Raw genomic sequence first — 21,982 nt, forward strand, 5'->3', positions numbered from 1 at the left:
CTGGAATTATAGATAAACTCACTAAACTAGGTATAAATCCCTATGTCACAAGATGGGTTGCCAACTGGCCTACTGAAAGAACCCACACAGTGAAAGTAGCAGACTCCAAATCAGACTTCAGACCAGTGACAAGTGGAGTACCACAGGGTTCAGTCCTGGGTCCTCTCCTGTTTGGTATTTACTTCTCTGAAGTACAGGCTAACACAGAAGTTCTTTGGCTAACTAAATTTGCAGATGACTGCAAACTAGGAGCCATAATTGAAACTCCTAACGATGTAGACATCCTACAAAAGGGCCTCACTGAGACAGATGCCTGGTGTCAAAGACATGGTCTCAAGCTCAATGCCAAGAAGTGCATTGTCATCCCCTTTGGTAAAAATTCTGTACCCATGAACTACCACATAGGCGGTAGTCTACTTAACACCAAAAGTGTGATAAGAGACCTTGGGACACAGGTGGACAGTAGTCTCTCCTTTGATAATCACATCGCCAAAGTGGTCAGGAAATCCTTCTACATGGCACACCTCATCACAAAAGGTTTCTCATCCAGAAAAAAGAGGTCATTGTTCCCCTTTACTCATCACTCATTAGACCCATTATATCGTACAACGCCCCTTTTGGTATGTACCTCACAAGACATCTACAACAACTGGAAAGGCCGCAAAAATACCTTACAAAGAGGATTACTGAGCTCAAACAGATGCCTTATGCAGACCGTCTCAAAAAGCTCCAGCTTTACTCTGTCTCATATCGCCTACTCAGAGGCGATCTCTGCCTAACATACAAAGCTATGTCAAACCCAGAGCTGTTGAAATCCCAATCCCTCCGAGCTACACGCTCTAGGGACCTAAACCTTGTCACCACAATAAACAGAACATGCTGGAGGGATAGATTCCTGTCCCGGAGACTTCCCATACTCTGGAACAGACTACCTATCTATGTCAAACAGAGCTCCTCATTAGCACTCTTCAAGAAAAAGCTTGATGATTGGATGGGTAATAGGAAATTCACCCCAGGGATCACTTCTGTGGTTCTGCTTGACAGGGGCACAGGAAAATAATTTTCTTGGGTGGCGAAAGCCCCTATGAACATTTTGGAAACTAGGTCTCTTTGGAGGTGAGTAAAGTGTGCTATATAATACAGCGACCGAACGTCGCTGAAGCATAGGTCCATTTCCCTAGTCTGTCCATGGTCTGGGACTCTCTGTTTGGAGGATGGATGTGGAACTATCTTCTGCCAGTTCCCACTTGGTGGCCGCCGCACGACCATAGAATCAACTGTCAACTGCTAGGACCAGTGGAGCTGGTCTTAAGGTGTAGATAAAATTTTTTGTCTGGCCTCTGAAGGACAGGTTCTATGTTGTCCGGGGCCTTCCAGGCACGCTGTACAATGATTTTAACAAGGTCATCTGCTGGTGGAATCACCCAGGAAGTAGATGGCTGGGCACAGAAGACCTGCATGAACACCAATTCCTCAGAAGAAGGGTTATAGGACTTCCAGCCTCCCCACTGCTTGAGGAATTCAAGAATGTCTCTGAATGAGATGTCATCTGGGGAAGACTGTGGGGACCCATCCCCCCTCATCACAATCAGTGTCTTCTGTGATAGATTCCTCCGGTGAATCAATGTGCTTCCTCTTGCACTGTTTCTTCCAGGGTGGCTCCCCAGTGGGATCTTCTGAGGAGGACTCCGGAGAAGGGGTTCCCTTCAAAGAGGGTTCTTGTAACTCCAGTGCCGGGGTCCCGAAATAGAGGGTTGAGAGAGGTGCATGCTAGGTTCTGATACTGATATCATTGGTGTTAACTGCGAGTCCGTTACCTGTACAGCAGGCCCACCTGAGGAAGGATGGGAGTCCATAACTGGGAGGGAGAACCTCGCCGTGAGGAGCTCACCTCCAGGTGAGGAGCTCTGAAAGAACTGGAAGCCGTTGGAGCCATGAACATAGAAGGCGCCTATGAAAAAATAGGCGCCGGGCTAGGTACCAAGGTACAGATGGTCCAAGCACTGCTTTGGGAGAGCATCAGTTCCATCTGAGCCAATGCAGCAAGGGTGGACGGTGCTGACAGGGAAAACACTGCTGTCAGAACCGAGACAGTATGCACCAAAGTGGAAGTATCTTGTCCTTGGCAGGCATTCGAGTTTTGGAGCCGATGGAGCCGAAGAAACTGTTGGCACTGTGGCTGGGGATGGTGCTGAAGTAGGTACAGTCATCAAATATGATGTCGGATCCAAGGACGGCACCGAAGTCAGTGGTGCCAAGGTCAGAATTGAAATAGGGGTGAATATCACAGATGGCACAAAGGGAGAAGACACAGAGCCTGGTGCTGAAGAGGTCTGCGCTGAGGGCACCAAAGCACAGAGCCAAATAGGTTCTGTACCTGACGGAAATGCAGGAACCGAGTGACTCCGTTTGTCCTTATGTTTTTTGGGTTTTGGAGTGGGTGAGACCTCTGACCCAGATAGAGCCTATGAAAAAGGTGTCTTGAGTAATGTTTTTCCTTATGTTTTTTTGGTCTTTGGGGTGAGACCTCCAACCCAGATAGAACCTCAGAAAAAAAGTGTCTTGAGTAATCCGTTTTTCCTGATGTTTTCTGGTCTTTGGAGGGGGTGAGACCTCCGACCCAGATAGAGCCTCTGGAAAAAAAAAGGTGTCTTTAGTAATCCTGTTAAGATAAGTTTATTTTTACATTCTACTAGTGTACAATTACTAAAACTAGCACAAATGTCACAGTCCACTTTAATATGATCCACGCCCAAACAGCAGACACGAGGGAACCCAGATAAACACAGGGAGAGTACTCAGATGCTGCACAGAAGGCGCCCCAGCCGATAATCAAACCACCGAACCTCTTGCTGTGAAGTGACAAGACAACCCTGTCGCTGCACCACTGTGGAGGCTGTTGACAGTTAACCACCGAACCTCTTGCTGTGAAGTGACAAGACACCGCTGTCGCTGCACCACTGTGGTGGCTGTTGATAGTTAAACTTGTTTGGTTTTATTGTGCTCAGCCTTTGAGCATCATGCCACTTTCCTTTAAAAAACGCAGCAAATGATTGCAAAATTGATTCCTTTATATTTTCAGAATAGAAAACGTTTAAACACTGTATATAGTAGACTATTAGTATAGGCTTAGTTGACGTACTAATGTATATAAGTTTGAAACATCCTAGATTTCTGGGGAAAGTAAAAAGAAAAAAAGGCACTCGAGGTAGTCATCAAAACTGCGGAACTATGCTTGAATGACTGCAGAGATCTTCATAGACGGGTTATTGAATCGATAGTAGATTAACAGAGTCTGTTTGACGGTAGCCGATAGGGACCCTTAGTCTTTGAATGTGTGCTGTTTGCAAGGGATAAAAAGTGGTGCTCTGGTAGTGAATTATTTGTTTTTTGTAAAAATAAGCAGCAGGGAGATTTTTCTTCGTTAATTACGTTTCGTGATGGCAAGCGACATCAAAATGAAGCTTTCCAAGAACGTGTTACGGATGAAAGTAAGTCTGTCATTAACAAACAAGTCATTAATTTGCTTAATACTCTCCCGACCCGTTTCGTTCTAAATCAGTTTTTTAAATCCCTTAAATATGTATGCAGTTTGTTCTCCACTTACATTTTAGTCATTTTCGCGTTTCAACGAGGGCAGCTCGAGCTTCGCAGGGACATAGACCCTTTGCGTTTCGAGGACTGTTTTGCCTCGTATTTTTTTTTGTCCCTTGTAAAAGTTTAACTTTCTGGTAAATCAGTTGATAATGACAGACATTAGAGAGTCCTACTTAGATTGCTCAGAAATGACATGTTGATGTACAGCCTTAATTGTTCCTCATTTTGGGTATTTGTTACGAATTAATTCGTGGCTTTGTCCCTGATTTTTAAGAAAATAAGTTGAGCGCTACCCGTAACAGCAGTATAGATGTTTTGTTGTGATTATGTATTGTCATTTTCTTACCGTTTCTCATACATGTTAATAGTTTCTGTTTTTGATGCATAAGCATTATTTGTTTACTTTCAAGTTTTATCTTGGTGTGAGAAACTTACATTGAAATGATAGTATGTATGTAATACTGCACCTTTTGTAGAAGTGATGGTTAGTATTCTGAGAAATGGTTCCAAAATCGGTCTCCTATTAGAGGACTTTGTTTAAATTTTAGTGCTGAGACAGACAGGGTTTTAGAGAAGCTTGTTATCATACTGCAGGTCACATTCACAAACGTCAGTGGGGGGTGGTTGTTAAGTATTTGCTAAGAGTTTACAATTTGTCCTTTTTGTATCTTCCTTTCCCCACCCATAGACTGTTAGATTGGTTTAACCTCAGCCAGAGATACTGTCTAGGGACACTGAGAACTATAGCAGTGAAATTACATCTTGATTTATTTGGTCCAACTGAGCCAAGGGCCCATTTGTAGTAGACACCCAAGAGAAAAGCTCCAAAGCAATATACAGGTATGCAAAAGACATGCATTAATTGATAAAAGTGCAATCATGTAACATGCCCACAAAAACCAAGTTGTTGTGTCTTTCGTCCTTTCCTGGTTAGGGGTCGCCACAGTGGAACTCCGGTCCGCTAATAGGGTTGCCACCTTTTCAAATGGCCAAAGTGGGACATTTCCGGTACAAACATCAGATTTTACAGGCCGACGCATACACACGGTCAGTACAAAGGATAGAACTTTTTTTTGCCTAAATAAAAGTTTATTCTTGTAGCATTTTAGTTGCTTATTCTGTTTCTTATAACATTTTAGGTACTTTAGATGCAGAATAACTGTTTTATGCGACTATTACATAAAATATAGGAAATAATTGTCCTACAATCTCAGGACATTTGCTATTTTTAATATTTTTTGTCGGGACACAACTGCCGAAAGAGGGACTGTCCCTCGCAGGCGACTGTCCCTCGCAAAGTGGGACAGGTGGTAACTCTATCCGCTAATGATTGGCAGTAGATTTTTACATGCCGACTTGCCAGCCCTGACGCACAACCTTCAACGAAGATAGCCCATTCATGCTGTCTCCCGACAGAAGACGCTTTAGCTGAGAATCGAACAGGACAACGTCATACTGTGAGGCGACAGTGCTACCACAGCACAAAAACTAAGTAAAAGATGAAAATTTATTTATTTTATTTTACATTTGTTGACTGGGCTAGTCTAACTGAATACATCTCCATTTTCAGTAGAGGCCCAGGGAGAAAAGCTCCAGGGAAACATACAAAATTAATAGAGGGAGGATGTAACAGAAACAATGTAAACATCAGTAATTGTTACATGAAAATATTAAACTAAAAAATTGATTTAAAAAAAAAAAAAATATATATATATATATATATATATATATATATATATTTTTTTTTTTTTGTTCCAATTCCAAACAGTATATGGTCATGCAAAAGTCAAAGTATCATAGTTGTCAAAGTACAATTGTATGACGTGGATATAAGCTGTAATCTGTAGCACAAAAAACTCAAACAATGAAAGTTCCATTACTAAAAATATATACAGTACAAAAAATACAAAGAACGAGAGGTACACTCAGTTGTTTAACTAGTGAGACATAGCATTGGAATAAGTTCCATCCTATTGATGTAAGAAGGCAGAATCACTGAATCAGGAGCTGATAAAACTAAGTAGAATAACACAGGAGTATGTCCAAGAGAGGGAATGTAGAGACTAAAGTGATTGTCATGTTTAGTATGTGCTTGTTGTTTTGTTTTTGTAAAACTTTGTGGAACGATTATTCCAGCCCTAGGCAACTGCATTTTCTTTTGTTTTTGTTTCATGCTTTTTCCCTTTTACTAGTAATATTTTTCATATGGTTTACACTAGTTCTTATTTGTGCATGTACTCATACAGACATTTTATTTATTTTATTTTTACATTTGTTGACTGGGCTGGTCCAACTGGATATATGTCCATTATCAGCATAGGCCTGGGGAGGAAAGCTCCAAGTGAAAACATTAATAAACAGAGTGATCATTATAAACATTGACATACCTTTGTAATCATAGTTTCCCTCATTTGACAGGACAACATTGCTTTGGACAGTTGCATCTTGCAAACAAGCCCATTATTGCAAGAATAAAATTTTATTTCAAAACAAAAGTCCGACACCTTTGAAACTGAATCTTCCCAGTTTACTGAAAGTCATTTCCCATTAGCTGATGCCCCTCAAGAGTCGCACAGTAATTGAGTGTATAATATTTACTGTTTTTAGTTACTGGGGAAAGTCCAACTTTGAACAAGCCAATTGTCCGCAGAGGTCCGGGGAGAAACTCTCCAGACGCATATCTTTGTAACGTGTGTGGAAATTGGAGCACTCTGAGGAAATCCACATGAATGCAGGGAGGGTATTCCAACTCTGCAAAGAAGGCACCCCAGGTGAGAACTGGAGAACCTGTTGCTGTGAGGCGACAACACAACTGTTGTGCCACTGTGCCAGAATACAGATTCCTTCAACAGAATTTTTTTTCTTCCCAACCTTTCACTCTTTTTACTGAATATTTAATTACAGCAGAGTTACACTGATTGAACGTTGAGGCAAATGTAGTCTCCTTTCCCCATATTTTCATATGTATAAGTATGCATGCAGTGTATAATCTAAGTTTATATTCATGTGGTTGTAAAACTACATCCTTGCTGTGTCTTACTGGCAGGCTTGCAGTTCTGGCATTCTTGACTGTCTGTCAAATTTGTATATGTTAGATATGTGATAATGCGTGTATTTTTTATTACAACTATGTATACAGTGCTCATAATGGTTTTAGTGGTGTACTTCACTGTTAGTATTGGAATTGTAATTTTTCTCAGAGGCCTCTTGTGACTGACTTATCACTGTTGACTATACCATTTACACTTTTTATCAAGATGTAAATACACAATTTAAATGCATGTGTCGTGTTTTATCATATATATTCCTTTGGGTGTTTAAAATGTTTTTATTGTACGTCTTTGTTTTGCACATCCACATGTATTTGTCTGCTCACAGAGACAGAGATCTATATCCCTCGCATGTATGTAAATATATACATGCATGTTTGTTGTTATGTATACACACACACACACACACACACACACACCGTACCTCCCTGGACTATATGGAAGAACTCTACAGTCTTGTAGCCCAGGCAGGTATGACCCTAGCCCTGAGTAGCATCCTACTGTCTCCCAGAATGATACTGCAGTACAAGGACAAAATGATAGACTTCAACAATTGGCTAAGCTTTTGGTATCATTCTAAGGGGATCCAGTATCTCTCTCCCTGGGGTGACATGGTTGGCAGACCACGATGCTTTGTCAGAGATGGGCTGCACCTGTCGCCCCTGGGATTCCGGATTATGGCAAAGGCTCCTGATGCCGCTTAAGTGCCTTTTTTAGGCAAGGTTCAAATGACAAATTCATCACCATAACAGGAACAGGCAAGCAAAAACTGAGGGTAATGCTACTCTATGCTATAAGTCTAAATCTCAGAATGCACTCACTCGAGGCACTCCTTTAAAATGGAAAACATCAATGTCTGTGCAGTGACCGAGACCTGGTTCAAGGCTCCAGAGAACACCCCTGCATTACCAGGCTATAAGTCATACCACACTTTTCGGCCATCTAACCTGGACTGGAACACCAAAGGTGGAGGTGTGTCCATATTCACTAAGGATATCCACACCTCCAGGCTAGTTGCTCAGCATAATGCAGCCGAGGTTATCCAGGTGCAACTAACTCTGGGAAAAACTGCAGTCGAAATTGTAGCTTGCTATAGATCCCCCACCATGCCCCAGGATTCCCACTCCTCTTTTCTTGATATACTGGAAAATATTAGGGTTCAACCAAACACCCTAATATTGGGCGATTTTTCAACTACCCCACCATTAACAGGGAAAACTACTCTTGTACCAATTCCTTCGCTCAGCGCTTTCTGGAATTCATAAATTCCAATGCCCTGGATCAACATATCCACACCCCCACCAGGGTCAACAGTATCCTAGACCTAGTCATTACCAACGAGGGGCCAGTGTTCCACACCTGAAGTCCATTCCTCCTTGGTCAGATCCAACCATGAGCTAATCACCCTAGATGTCCACATCCCGCCCCCACCCCCCATTAAGGAAACCACGGTAAAAAATTTCTCCAAAGCCAACTTCGTGCTTCTTAAGACAGAAGTGTGTGTGTGTGTGTGTGTGTGTGTGTGTGTGTGTGTGTGTGTGTGTATACATATATATATATATATATATATATATATATATATATATATATATATATATATGTTAAGTTGTCATTCTCGCCTTCATTCTTGCTGGATAGCTAGAGAGCTATTTTTACCGGCTCGAGGCAGCCCTATATCCCACAATACCATGCGTTAACTCCCCAGATCTCGTTTGCCGCTTCGCTGCGAGGTTGCCTTTTTTTTACCGGCTCAGGTCAGTAAAAGAGAATTTTTTTCAATAGAACTTTATTTCAGATAGTTTTCCTACTTTAGGTCCCTATCAATAGTTTTATTTATTACAGCCCTTTTGTAGCACTTCTTCCCTTCCTTTTAGTTAATTTTTATAATCGGGCCTACCTAGTTTCCCCCACCCCTTAGAGAGTGTGTGTGTGTGTTTTAGTCAGTCCCCTTAACTCCTTTCTGGGTATAAGTTGAGTGAGTATGTGGGCTGACTGTGTATACTGTGTTTTCTGTATTTAGGACTTGTGTCCAAGGACGCTAAGGTCTCTGGTTTCAAGAAGTGTGACTCATGCTGTCAGAACAGATGGTCACACTTCTTGTGTCTATTGCTTGGGGCCTTTACACCTGCAGGACTCCTGTTCCATTTGTCACAGATTTGGTTCAAGAGTCCTGCAGGAAAGGCATAACAAGCTTATCCTAAGGGGCTTGTTAATCCGTCTGGCTCCGAGGCGAGCAAAGTGGGTTCTGCTTCGAAACCATCATCGGAGCCAACCCCCAGCGCGCAAGTGCTCTAGGTCCCCTTCGCTGGAGTCCGTCCTATCTGCTCCGAGGTCCCCTCTTATATCGGAGCGGAGTCATAGGAGTCATTCATCGAGGTCATCCAGGCTCTCTGACCACGACATCGAGAGGGTGGTCAGTAGACTCATAAAATCTCAGGTGCTGGCCCAAATGCTTCAGAGCCCATCTCAGCAGACTGGTTCCTTCGATACAGTTATCGATTCCTCCTCCGACTCATCTCTCGAGTTCGGAGCCGGAGTTTGTCGGAACCGTGACCTTGCCCACATCAGAGCCGATACTTCCTCCTTCGGCTCCGGTGTCGTCGGCTCCAACCTTTTTATTGGTTCCGTCCGTGGAGAGGTCCGGGCCCCGAGACTCCATTGTCTGCTCTGAGGGGGCAAGTGGTATCGGACCCTTGCCCGACCCCGCTCTTCCTCTCGGAGCTTCGACTCTGGTTAGTTCGGCCCAACATCATTCTCTGAGCCTTCTCTGTCGGTTCCGGTCTCTTCGGAGCCGGGGCTACCTTTGGTGTCTGATAGGGGAGCCTTCGAGGTGATGAGGAGTGTGCTGGACCCAGTGTCCACTCCAAGGTTAAGTTCTGCGGCTCCTCCCTCTGTAGTACCTGTTACGGTCTGTGGCCACCCTCCTACACCCGACAGCTGAGATCCAAAGTGTAGGGTACCCACTTTGGGTGTCTCCTCCTCTTCTGAGGGCTCCCCTGAAGTTTCAGGGGAACCCCCTAGGAAAAGAAAGTGCAAGAGGAAGCACATAGATTCCCCCGAGTCTGGCACGTTGGACACTGACTTGGATGAGTCAGAGGGTTCCAGATCCCCCTCTGAGGATGTCTCCTTTTCAGACATCCTGGAGATCCTAAGACAGAGGGGAAATTGGTCCACTCTCAAACCTTCCGACGATGAGTCTGTTTACCTTGATGCCTTTGGATCTCGCCCTTCCACCTCCTGGGTGTCTCCCCCTTTCGACCCACTAATGGAGGTAGTGGCTAGAAAGGAGTGGGCAGCTACTGATTCAATGGAACCTACGCCTAGGAGGCCTTCTAAATGTATTTCTGCACCAGATGACAAATCCTTTCTCACCAAAGGTGTTTCAGTTGATGCTGTGGTGGTAGCAGCAGCCACTAAGAAGGAATTAGCTGATCTTTCTGTATCTGTTCATCCTCCTAACAGAGTCCAGGACCATGGACAGGTACGGCAAGCGGACCTTTGCTTCAGTGACCTTTTCTATGCGATCGCTGAACTATTTATGTCATTTCACCCGCCTTCAGAGAGACTTGCTCAAAGAGCTGGGTGAAACGGTACAGGATCCTTCTGCTGCGGGGTTTAAGGACAAAATAAACTTTCAGCTGGCTACCCTGAACTCCATTGTTAGCTCCTCCATGCGGCTTATGACGTCACGCTTGGATGCAACTCTGACTTTGCCGACCCCTTCAAGGCGTCCTTCACCAACACCCCATTTGACGGTTCTGAATTGTTCGGACCTCAGGTGAAGAATACCCTCACCAGATGCGAGCAAGATGGTAAGACTCTCTCTGCCATGGGAGTCTGTTTTTCCATGCCTTCTAGACCTTATCCTAAAGGACAGAGGGGTGGAAAGATGTGGTTCCGCAAACCACAGGGAGTCGCGCCTGCCACACGTGGTGAATTTCCCCCTAGAGGCAGAGGGGGGAATAATAAGACGCCGCCCCAGGGGCAGAGGGGGTCCACAGAACCAGGGTTCCAGGGAATCTTTCCCTGGCCAACCCTTTCAGCTTCCCTGAGAAGCTGCCCAACTGTCCGCCTTCGGAGGCAGTCAGGGGAAGATTATCTCTGTACCCGGAAGCCTGGCAATCCATCTCCCAAGACACCTGGGTACAGAAGATCATATCTGAGGGTTACAAAATCCCTTTCACTTTCCCTCCGGTACAACCGCCAAAACCCCTACCAGACGGTACCACCCGCACAAAGGGGTCAGGCTCAGCTAGAAATAAAAAAGCTGTTAAAAAAAAAAAAAAAAAAAAAAAAGTCATCCAGGCAGTCCCAGCAGATCAGCTAGGATCCAGAATCTACTCCAGATTCTTTTTGGTACCAAAAAAGACAGGAGATTGGAGACCCATTTTGGACCTCAGCAGGTTAAACAACTCTGTACTAAAGACAACATTTCGGATGGTAACACTGCAGTCCATTCTACCCTTTTTGGGCAGAGACAACTGGATGTGCTCGTTAGACCTCCAGGACGCGTACTACCATATAAAAATACACAGGCGCTCCAGGAGGTTTCTCCGCTTCCGGCTGGGAGTCAGTCATTTTCAATTCAGGGCCCTGCCCTTTGGTCTCACCACAGCCCCCCGGGTGTTCACCAAATGTTTGGCAGTGGTCACAGCTCACCTGAGACGGAAAGGATTCCAGGTGTTTCCATACTTAGATGACTGGCTCATTTCCGCTACCACCAAACAGGATGACTGGCTCATTTCCGCTACCACCAAACAGGATCTCATAATGGCCAGGGATTACACTATCCAACTTTGCAACAGTCTGGGTATTTCTATAAATTTTGCAAAGTCCTCCTTGTCAATGTATAAACTTTATAGGCGCCGTATTAAACACCACAGAAATGTCTGCAACATTATCACCTTAGAGAGTGACAGACATAGGGCGGAATGTTCAGCTTCTCTTTCAGCCCAGCAGAGTCCAAGTCAAGCTAGTATTGAAAGTGTTGGGCCTCATGGCGGCGGCTATTCTTCTACTTCCATTAGCCCGCTTCCACATGAGGCTCCTTCAGTGGATGCTGTTTTCTCAGTGGTCCTTTCAACAGCTACCAATGACCCACAACATTTTGATAACACCATCTTGCAAGAAACATCTCTCCTGGTGGATGGTTTCCCCTCAGCTTTTTCAGGGCAGACCCTTTGTTCTCCCCCCTCCAGTTGCCACTGTCACAGCGGATGCCTCCCTGATCGGGTGGGGGGGGCATTATCGGGGCAGGACGGTCCAGGGCACTTGGCAACAGTCAGAATGCCACCTGCACATAAATGTCTTGGAGATGAGTGTGGTGCTTTTGACGTTGCAGGTCCTTCAGAGCTCTCTTCCCACGGGGACTATAGCAATTCAAACAGACAATATGTCTGTGGTGTGGTACATAAACAAGCAGGGCGGAACAAGGTCCTACCCCCTCTGTCGAGAAGCACGCAGACTTTGGCAATGGGCGATTTTATCTCAATGATTTCTGATAGCAATGCACATCGCCAGGAAGTCCAACGTCATAGCAGACAGATTGAGCAGAACTATCCTCATGCCTCACAAGTGGTCTCTAAATCAAGCGGTAGTAGACTGAAGTGGGGCCAGCCTTGCTGTGACCTTTTCGCAACTCCGCAAAACAGCAAGTGCCTCGACTTCTTCACACTTTTTCCTCTACCAGGCCAGCCCCTCAGACGCTCTTGTTCACGTGTGGCCCCGGGATCTTCTTTATGCCTTTCCTCCTTTTCCATTGATCCCGCAATTAATTCAGAAAGCAACCGCATTGAGATCCAAAATGATCCTCATTGCCCCGTTTTGGCCTCGACAAGTTAGGTTCCCGTTCCTGCACAAATACCTACTGGAACAGCCTTGGCATCTGGAACCCCTTCCGGATCTGTTGACCCACCTCACGGGCAAGCTGCATCAGTCTCTAAATTCCATCAACCTCACAGCTTGGTTGCTCCACTTCCAGCCATAGCCATGCTTCCCCTTATTTCTCCTCCTGTTCGTGATATCATTCTGGCTTACCATAAGTCCAATACTAGGAAGACTTATGCGAGTAAATGGAAGCGGTTTTCACACTGGGCACAAACTAGATCCTTGGATCCTTTCCATGCACCCATTCATGAGGTTCTAGACTTTCTGGCGGAGCTTTTTCATTCAGGGTCATAATCGGCCACTATCAGGGTACAATTAGCGGCCATTGCTAATTTTCATGTTGGACTCTCAGAAGCAAATATTATGTCCCACAAACTCTGTAAAGCCTTTCTCAAGGGCATCTTGTTGCTCAGACCTCCAGTCAAAGATCCACCCCCACAATGGGATTTGAATTTAGTTCTAACCTCACTAATTCTGCCCCCTTTTGAACTTGCAGCTTCTTGCTCCCTCAAACTTCTTTCTTGGAAAACGCTGTTTTTAGTAGCTGTAACATCTGCCAGAAGGGTATCGGAACTTCAAGCCTTGTCTGTCCGTCCTCCTTATTTGGTTTTTCATAAAGATAGGGTAACTCTCAGAACAAACCCTTCCTTCTACCAAAAGTGTTATCGGAAGCAAATCTAAACCACTCCATTGATTTGCCTGTCTTTTTTTCCCAGACTATACCAACAGGGCTGAACAAAAATTACATTCATTAGATGTTCATCGCCAATTACGGTATTACCTAGACAGGACAAAAGAATTCAGAAAGTCAGACCAGCTCTTTCTCTCTTATGCTGCAGGCAAGAAAGGGCTTCTGGTATCGAAAGTTACTCTTTCCAGATGGCTGACATCTATTATTACCTTGGTCTATGAGTTGAGACACAGGCAACTCCCCTCTAGGCCTAAGGCTCATTCAACCAGGGCACTATCAACTTCAACGGTGTTTCAAGCAAGGTTACCACTAGATGCCATTTGTGCAGCAGCTACATGGGCGCCCAAACATAAATATTGCCCATTACAAGCTTGATTTAGCCTCCAGAAATAGAGCTGATTTTGGTTCCACTGTACTCAGGAGTCTGTTCCATTGAGCCACCCAGGACTAAGATGCTAGGGACGCTGTCCCATCCAGCAAGAATGAAGGCGAGAATGACAACTTAACATTAAGAAGTTATGTCTTACCATAACGTTCCATGTTAGTTGTCTTTTTGCCGCCTTTCTTGCGTCCCTCCCTCCTGCCCCCTAGCTCTCGAGCTATAGTATAGGCCGAGTTGGAGCTGAGGATCGGCTCCGAACCCATCCAGCAAGAAAGAAGGCAACTAACATGGAACGTTATGGTAAGACATAACTTCTTATTATGTATGTGTGTGTATATGTATGTGTGTGTGTGTGTGTCATTTACAAGCCTAGCCCATCGTTTTGTGGCTTAGGCCACCCCTTTAGTATGGGGAACTATACCCATTATTTTTCTGTGCCTCTGTCGAGCAGTGACACTGAGGTAATCCCTGGGGTATATCTGCGATCTCCCATCCATTGGTCAAGATTTCTCTTGAACAAGGCCAGCGAGGTGCTCTGCCTCACATGTACCGGGATTTTGTTCCACAGCATAGGGAGTCTTTGGGTGATGAATCTATCCCTCCAGCACGTCCTATTAATAGCCGTGTCAAGGTTTAAGTCTCCCGCCCTTGTGGCTCTGATGGATCTAGATTTTTTGAGGTGAAGCATATTCATCAAATCTGGGTTTGACATGGCCTTGTATGTTAGGCAAAGGTCACCTCTGAGCAAGCGTGCGACTGAATAGAGCTGGAGTTCTTTCAGTCGGGCAGCATAGGACAGATTTTTGAGACCCTTTATCCTTTTGGTGAGGAACTTTTGTGGCCTCTCCAGCTGCTGCAAGTGTCGGGTCAGATACATTCCGAATGGGGCATTGTACTCAATCATTGGTCTGATGAGTGATGAGTAAAGGGAGACTATGACCTCCCTTGATCTAGATGAGAATCCCTTCATGATAAGGTGGGCAATGTAGAAGGTCTTCCTAACTACTTTAGCTACATGGGTGTCGAATGACAGACTACTATCAACCTGGGTCCCCAGGTCCCTGATAACTTCTTCTGTGCTCAGTGGATTGCCACCTATTTGGTAGCTAGGGGTAACCTTGTTTTTCCCGAAGGGTTTGACTATGCATTTTTGGCATTTAACTTTAGGCCGTGGCTCTGGCACCAGTTATCCATTTCTGTGAGACCCTTCTGAAGGATATCTGTGTCAGATGTGTTTTCTACTATGGCCCAGTTTGCAGTCATCTGCAAACTTTGTCAGCCATAACCCTCCTGTGTTTGCTTGTACTTCGGAAAAGTAGATGCCAAACAAGAGTGGGCCCAGGACTGAGCCCTGTGGGACACCACTTGTGACAGGTTTTGAGTCTGACATGGCGCCAGCAGCTCTGACCCTGTGGGTTCTGTCACTCAGCCAGTTTGCAACCCATCTTGTGATGTATGGGTTGACATTTAAGCTGATGAGTTTTTCAATGATACCCGAATGGGGTATTGTATCGAAGGCCTTAGCCAGATCGAGGTAGGCTGTATGGACTGCCTTTCCCTCATCAATGGCTTTGGTGACTGTTTCGAAAAAGTCAACCAAGTTTAAAAGGCATGATCTGCCTTTGACAAAGCCAAACTGGGTTGGATCCAAAGTCTGCAAATTCCCTATGTCTTTATTTATGAGGTCCATTATGATCCTCTCCATGGCTTCTGGGGGGGAGGATTTTTAAGGGCCCTTGGGGGCCCCCCCGGGGCCTAAAATTGGGCGGGGTTTTTTTAATTTCCCCCCCCGGGGTCGGGTTTGGGGGGGCCCCCCCGCCCTTTTTTGTTTTTTGGGGGGGAAGGTGGACCAACAAGGGGGTTGCCCCCGTGCCGGGCCCCCCAAGGAAAAACCCTTTAAAAAGGGGCCCTTTTTTTGTTGGGGGAAAAAACCCCCCTTGGTTAAAACCCCAGGGTTTTTTGGAGTTCCGGGGGGAAACATGGGAAAAAGGCCTCGGGCCCCCTTTTTTTTGTGGGGGTTCTTTTAAACTCAGGCCCAGTTTGAAAAAAAAAAAAAAAAAAAAAAAAAAAAAAAAAAAAAAAAAAAAAAAAAAAAAAAAAAAAAAAAAAAAAAAAAAAAAAAAAAAAAAAAAAAAAAAAAAAAAAAAAAAAAAAAAAAAAAAAACCCCCCCCCCCCCCCCCCCCCCCCCCCCCCCCCCCCCCCCCCCCCCCCCCCCCCCCCCCCCCCCCCCCCCCCCCCCCCCCCCCCCCGCCCCCCCCCCCCCCCCCCCCCCCCCCCCCAAATCTTTTAAATAGTTGACATTCTGGGAGTTTCCTCCCAGGTTTTATCGAAGGCCTTAGAGTCGAGTCTTTAGCTTTTTTCCTTTGCTTTGGTGATTTTTGAAGTCAACAAGTTAAGGGTGTTTTCCTTTTTAAGGATTTTGTCATTTTGAATTCCTTTTTTTTAGAGTTTGTTTATGGCTGGGGTAAGGGGGGCGCTTGCCTTTGGTCAAAGAGCTTTGTTTTTTTTGGGTTCCTTTCCATGCGCCCTCGGGTGGAAAAGGGGAGTAAGTGATTCAGCGCTTAGTTGTTTTCCCGTCGGGCCAAAGGGCCCACCTAGTCTTTAAAAGTGGGGTGGTTTTTGAGAAGTTCTTTCTGTGGTCTTTTTATTTCTGGGGGGGGATGAGGACCTCCAGCAGATTGTTTGTGGTCGATCTCACCATGAGGGTACACCTCCGGTTTAACTTTGTGCCCCATGTTGTTTGAGTCAAGTATTTTCCCCTCTTTGGGGGTGGTGATTTTTAGGCTTTAGTTTATAATTCCCAGGCTTTTTAGGGTTTTGGGGCTTAGTAGTGTTCCCTTTTTAGGGTAATTGGTCACCAGATGGGTGTTTGGTGATCTTTTCCCTTAGGTTTTTCAGGAAGGCCTGTGAGGTTCCTGAGTTTGTGGGGGGCCTGAACATGCTAAATTTGCGAGAGTTTTTCCTTGGTTAATTCATGGTGGTTGAGCTCGGGGTTTGGTTTTGATGTGGGGTCCTTGTGAAATGGTCCCCCTTTCTTGGTATTGTCCTTTTGGGGGGGCATGATTGGGGTAAAACCGATGCTGGGGTGTTGGGCCCTTGAACCGGGTTTTTGTAAGCACAGAATGTGTTCTCCTATGAGAAGGGGCCTGAGGCTGATTTTGAGTTTAACTTCTCATTGAGAGCATTCCCTTGTTTTTTCCTTTTTGGTTCGGGGGTGGTGGTTTTGAATTTGAGTTGCCTAAAAAGGACTTGGGGTGGCAAGATTTGCCAAATGAATGGGGTAATGAAGCTGTCCTAGGAGCCTTGCCAGTGTCCCCCGGGAAACAGACATGGATCCCCTTTGAAGCCCAGTTTTTCCCAATTTTAAAGCTGATCATCTTATTCTTTTGGGGTTTTTTGGTGAAGGTGGGATACTGCTAAGGCAGGGTTAACCTTTTGGGGGCAATAATCAGGGTCCTCAATGTCTCTTTTCATGTATCCAGGGGGGCGCCTGGCCCCTTTACACCAGGTACAATGACTAAATCATTTTCCTGTTTGGGACCTGAGTGTTGCTAGTGGCATTCTGCCCACAGGAGCTTATGTCCTTTTCCCCTTATCAGGGTGGCGGGCAGGTGCTGACTATAGTACCTGCTAGGTGTCTGGCTTGTGTTTGGCCAAGGGCTTACTTTTTGACCTCTACTTGGGGTCTATTTTGCAGGTGTTTTTTCAGGTGGTGGTTGTTTGGGTGTCTGCTTTGGTGGCCTCTGCTGTTTTGGTAGTTTTTTGATCAGAGCCCCCAGTATGTCTTTGTGTGTTTAGGGTTTTGATTTGAGGTTGTAATGGTAATATGTGAGACTGGGTCTATAGTGTGTGTGGTAACCTTCTCCTCCTGACTGGTCTTGCCAGTCCTATGTTAAAGGGCTCAGCCTCCAGTTTGGCCGTTAGTTGCATTTTGCATGTATTTGTGTTTTGTGGGAGGGGGAGATTGTCTGTGTACATGAGGCAATTGTAACATTGCCTCAATTTTCCCCAGGTTCACCAGCTGAGCAGGAGAGGACACTAGCAACTGATCCCTCGACATGCTAGAAGGAATAGAAAAAAAACTTTAAAAAGATTCCGGGGGGGTGACCGAAAATGGGGTTGCCTTTTGGGGTACTATCTATGACAAGGGGGTATCAAGGTAATAAGTACTGTAGGAGCAAGTGCTACGTTTAACAGATAGAGAATAGTCTACTTGGAGTCAAGTAGAGATGATCTTTTAATTATAGGATAGGGATTAGATCAGTAGTATAGTTGAAAGGTAGTTTTAAGGAAAATTTGAAGAGTGGACTTTAGGTAGCTGAAACCTGTTTAAACCCGGGCTGCCCTAGTGTGCAACAGTAGCAACTCCCCTAAATGGCTTGCTAAAGCGTGCTTTATAGCGGGGGCTGGAAAAGACGGAAATGACCCAAATTGGCCAACAAACCAGAAGTGACTCCCCTAAACCACTCCTGCGAGGACAAATGAAAGAGTTAGGGAAATGACCCCTAGTGGCCAATAAAACTACAGTTTCAAGTCAGTAACCCCCTCTCCGGGGGGAATCTCAATGTTAGGCACTGCCACTGCTACACACAGCGACCCTCCTTCAGCCCAAGCAAAAATGGCCTCCCAGAAACTTTCAAACAGTTCAGGAACAGCAAGCCTGTAACTGAATTTTTTTAACTCTCAGAAAAGGGGGAAAAAGCAAGATTTTTTTGTTTTTTTTTACAGAGATAGCAGAGGTTCACAAGTAATATCAAGTTATAAAGTGCAGAAAAAAAAGAGTGCTAGGTCAAGGACAGAAAATATGCAATTTTTAAGAAAACGATTTAAAATTAAGTGCAAACAGGAAATTCAGCAAACAGCTTTTGGTTGTGCTCTAAATACAGCTACTAATACAGAAATCAAGTTTAACAAGCCAGAAAATGCTCAAGCTAGGCAGCTATGCAGAAAAACTTAGCAAATAAACAGAGAAAAAAATACTTAAAATCTCAAAAGTGGCTCCCTTCTTCTCTCAGTGTTTTTTCCTCTTGGAGGGTGCTTCACCAACAGCCAACAAGCCTGAAAATGTGTGTGTGTGTGTGTGTGTGTGTATATATATATATATATATATATATATATATATATATATATATATATAATATATATATATATATATATATAATTTTTTATAGGTTCATAGGTTTATACTAGGCTATCTGCCCTAAGGCATTTATAAGCCTACCCCAAAATTATTCTTACATTATATGAAAAATACTGTGCCCATTAGTTTGTTGTGCCTCTGTCCAGCAGTGACCCAGAGATGTTTCCCCAAAACCTACGATCTCCCATCCACAGGTCTAGATTTCTTTTTTTTTTTTTTTTTTTTTTTTTTTTTTTTTTGGGGGGGGGGGGGGGGGGGGGGGGGAGGTTTTTGAGGGGGGCTGCCTTAATTTCCGGGTTACATGGCCTTGATGTAACTGTCCCTCAGCAGGGGGTTCCTAATAGGGGGGGTTTTTTAAGGCGCTTGCAATTTTTGGATCCATTTTTGGTGGGGAATTTTTGGGGTCCCCAAAGCTGCAGATTGGGTGAGATACATCCCTGGCTTTTACTCTTTATTGGGTAAATGAAAGACAGGGAAAAAACCTCACTAGATCTGGATGTGAATCCCTTCATGATCAGGTGGGCAATGTAGAAGGTCTTTCTAACCACTTTAGCAATGTGAGGGCAAAAAAAGGCCACTGTCAACCTGGCTCCACAGGTCCCTCATAACCTCTTCTGTGCTTAGTGGATTGCCACCTATATGGTAGCTTGGGGGTTTCCTTGTTTTTCCCCAAGGGTATGACTATACATTTTTGGCGTTTTAAATTCAGGCCATGGCTCTGGCACCAGCTATCTGTTTCCGTGAGTCCCTTCTGAAGGATATCCATGTCCGATGCACTTTCCACTATGGCCCAGTTTGCAGTCATCTGCAAACTTTGTCACCCAAAATCCTCCCATGTTGGCCTGTACTTCTGAAGTAGATGCCAAACAATAGGGGGCCCAAAGGGCCCAGCCCTGTGGGACACCACTTGTGACCGGGTTGGAGTCTGAAACCCCCAACTCTAACCCTGTGGGTTCTGTCCTTCCCGTTTGCAACCCATCTTGTGACATATGGGTTTACATTTAAGCTGGTAAGTTTTTTTACAATAATGGGGTTTTTGTAAAGCCTTTGCAAGGTCAAGGTAGGCTGTATGGACTGCCTTTCCCTCATCAATGGCCTTGGTGACTATTTCAAAAATCGACCAAGTTCAAAAAGGGATGATCTTCCCTTGACAAAGCCAAACGGGTCTGGTCCAATGTCTGCAAGTCCCCTATATCTTTGTTTATGAGCTCCATTATGATCCCTCCATAGCTTTGCAGACTAGACTTGTTAAGTTTTGTAATTACCAGGGTCCGTAGGGCCCCCTTTGTGGAGTGGGACCACAGTTGCCGTACGCCACTCCTTGGGCACGTATCCTGTGGTAAGGCTGAGATTAAACAGCTGCCTTATGTGCGGGTTTAATTCCTCATTTAGTCGGGGAGCACACAGCCGGGACACCATCCGGGCCCATGATGCTGTGTTTTTAGTTTTTAAAAGCAGCTTTCACCTCGCATTTGAGATGTCCGGGAGGCTACACTCCGCCGGGATAGTTTTCCCTCCTTTAGGGGGGGAGAGGGGGGGAAGTTTGCACTGAACCTGTCTGCCAGTATGTTGGCAATGTCTGTGGGTTCAGTGATTTTTGTATCATTTTGGACTAATTCTGAGCATATCTGTTAGTTTCCACCCAGGTTCCTAATATAGCTGAAAAAAGGGCCCTTTTGATTGTCCTTTGAATCCATGGCAATTTTTCTCAAAATTGGCCTTAGTTGATTTTATGAGTGCTCGTTTTTTTACTAATAATGATCAGGGGGTGACTTCCCTTTTATGGATTTTGTTCAATCATGTAATAGCTTTCTCCTCTTATTGTAAAGTTTGTTAATGGCTGGGGTCCAAGCTGGGTTTGCCCCTTTTGGGAAAAAGCTTGGTTTTTTTTGGGTTGGATCCACAGTCCTGGAGGTGTTTTTAGAAGGTTTTAAGGGCTTGGTTGGGTTGTGGTTTCCTGATAGGGTTGAAGGGTACCAAAGTCTTAGTGTGGAATTTGCTTTAGAGAAGTTCTTCACTATGGTCTTTTGTTTGGGGTGGGGGGGGTTGGATTTCCAGTAATTGTTTTGAAGTCCCCAATGAGGGATATACTTTCCGTGTGGAGCTTTTGTCCCCAGTTTGTGCTGAGATCTAAATTTTTTGTGGGGCAGTGCTATGTTCCTGGATTTAATTTATGTCCAAACCTTGGGAGGTTGGGCTTAGAATGTTCCCTCTTATTCGGGAGTTGAAGTACCCAATATGGGTGTTTGGAGTACATTATACCCCCAGTGTTTGGAAGGGGTTTTTTGAGTTTAGATTTTGGCCTTAGAGTACCCCCCTTTTTTTTTTGGGGGGTTTTGTATTGGGTTTTTTGCCCAAAACCTTGAAAGGTTTCCGGGGAAACTTTATGGTTTCCAACCCGGAAGGGTGGTTCCCCTTTTGAAAGGATTAACCCTTTCCTTTTTATTTTGGGTTTTTGGGGGAAGGAGATTGAGGTAAAACCTATGGGGGTTTCCCCGGGGCCTTGAACCGGTTTCCCCGGGGAACAAGGGGAAGGTTTTTTTGAGGGGTGAAGGGTGTTTTGGGGAAGCCGGTTTTTTGGCAGCTTACCCTTTTCCCCTTTTTGTTTTCCCCGGGGGGGGTTTTGTTTCCTTGGGCAAAAAGGTTTTGGGGTTTTTTGGCCTTAGCCTTCCAACCCCTTTTTGGGTTTAAGTTTCCCCTTTGGGGTGCTTGTGATGTTTGGGCGCCTTTTGGGCCCCTTTGTTTACCGACCCCATTGTTTTGGGGTTTTGGTTTTTTTGGGGGGTATTTGGTGGGGGCTGTTTTTTTTTGGTTTTGGTTCCTTTTTTTTGGGGTTTTTGGGGCCTTTTCTCGTTTGGTAAATCTCACCCCAAAAATTTTGTGTTATTTTGGGGGGGATGGGGCTTTGTTTTGGGGGGTTTTTGGGGGATTGTTTTTCCCCTTTTTTCAGGGTTTAAACTATTTTCTAAAAAAGGGACCTATGCAAGATTTTGGTTATTTTTTTAATTTTTTGCTGCTTTAAATTTCTTTTTGGGAAAGGGCGGGGGTCTTTAGGAAACAGTTTTTTGGGTTGCGCTTTGGAGGTTGGTGTTTTAATTTTATCGACCCAAAAAGTTTTTGGGAGGGACAGTGGGGGTCATTATGGAAAACCCGGGTTTTTTGGGGGGTTGAATCCTCTTCCCCTGGGGCCCAGCCCCAAAATTTAAGGAAAATTTTTTGGGAAATAACGCAAACC

At 44.9% G+C, this 21,982-nt stretch overlaps 1 protein-coding gene across 1 annotated transcript in view; it reads left to right on the forward strand.

The window, feature by feature from the left end:
* The first annotated feature begins 3,256 nt into the window (after positions 1-3,256).
* Positions 3,257-21,982, forward strand: part of MPHOSPH6 (M-phase phosphoprotein 6) — a 619,684-nt gene continuing 600,958 nt past the window's right edge. Inside the window, exon 1 of the mRNA XM_044081249.1 lies at positions 3,257-3,491. Coding sequence (XP_043937184.1) covers positions 3,441-3,491 — 51 coding nt within the window. The 5' untranslated portion in view covers positions 3,257-3,440. The remainder of the gene's footprint in view (positions 3,492-21,982) is intronic.

The sequence above is a fragment of the Protopterus annectens genome, chromosome 8.part0 (genome assembly GCF_019279795.1).
Source record: "Protopterus annectens isolate FY-2018-M chromosome 8.part0, PAN1.0, whole genome shotgun sequence".
NCBI classification, from domain to species: Eukaryota; Metazoa; Chordata; order Ceratodontiformes; family Protopteridae; genus Protopterus; species Protopterus annectens.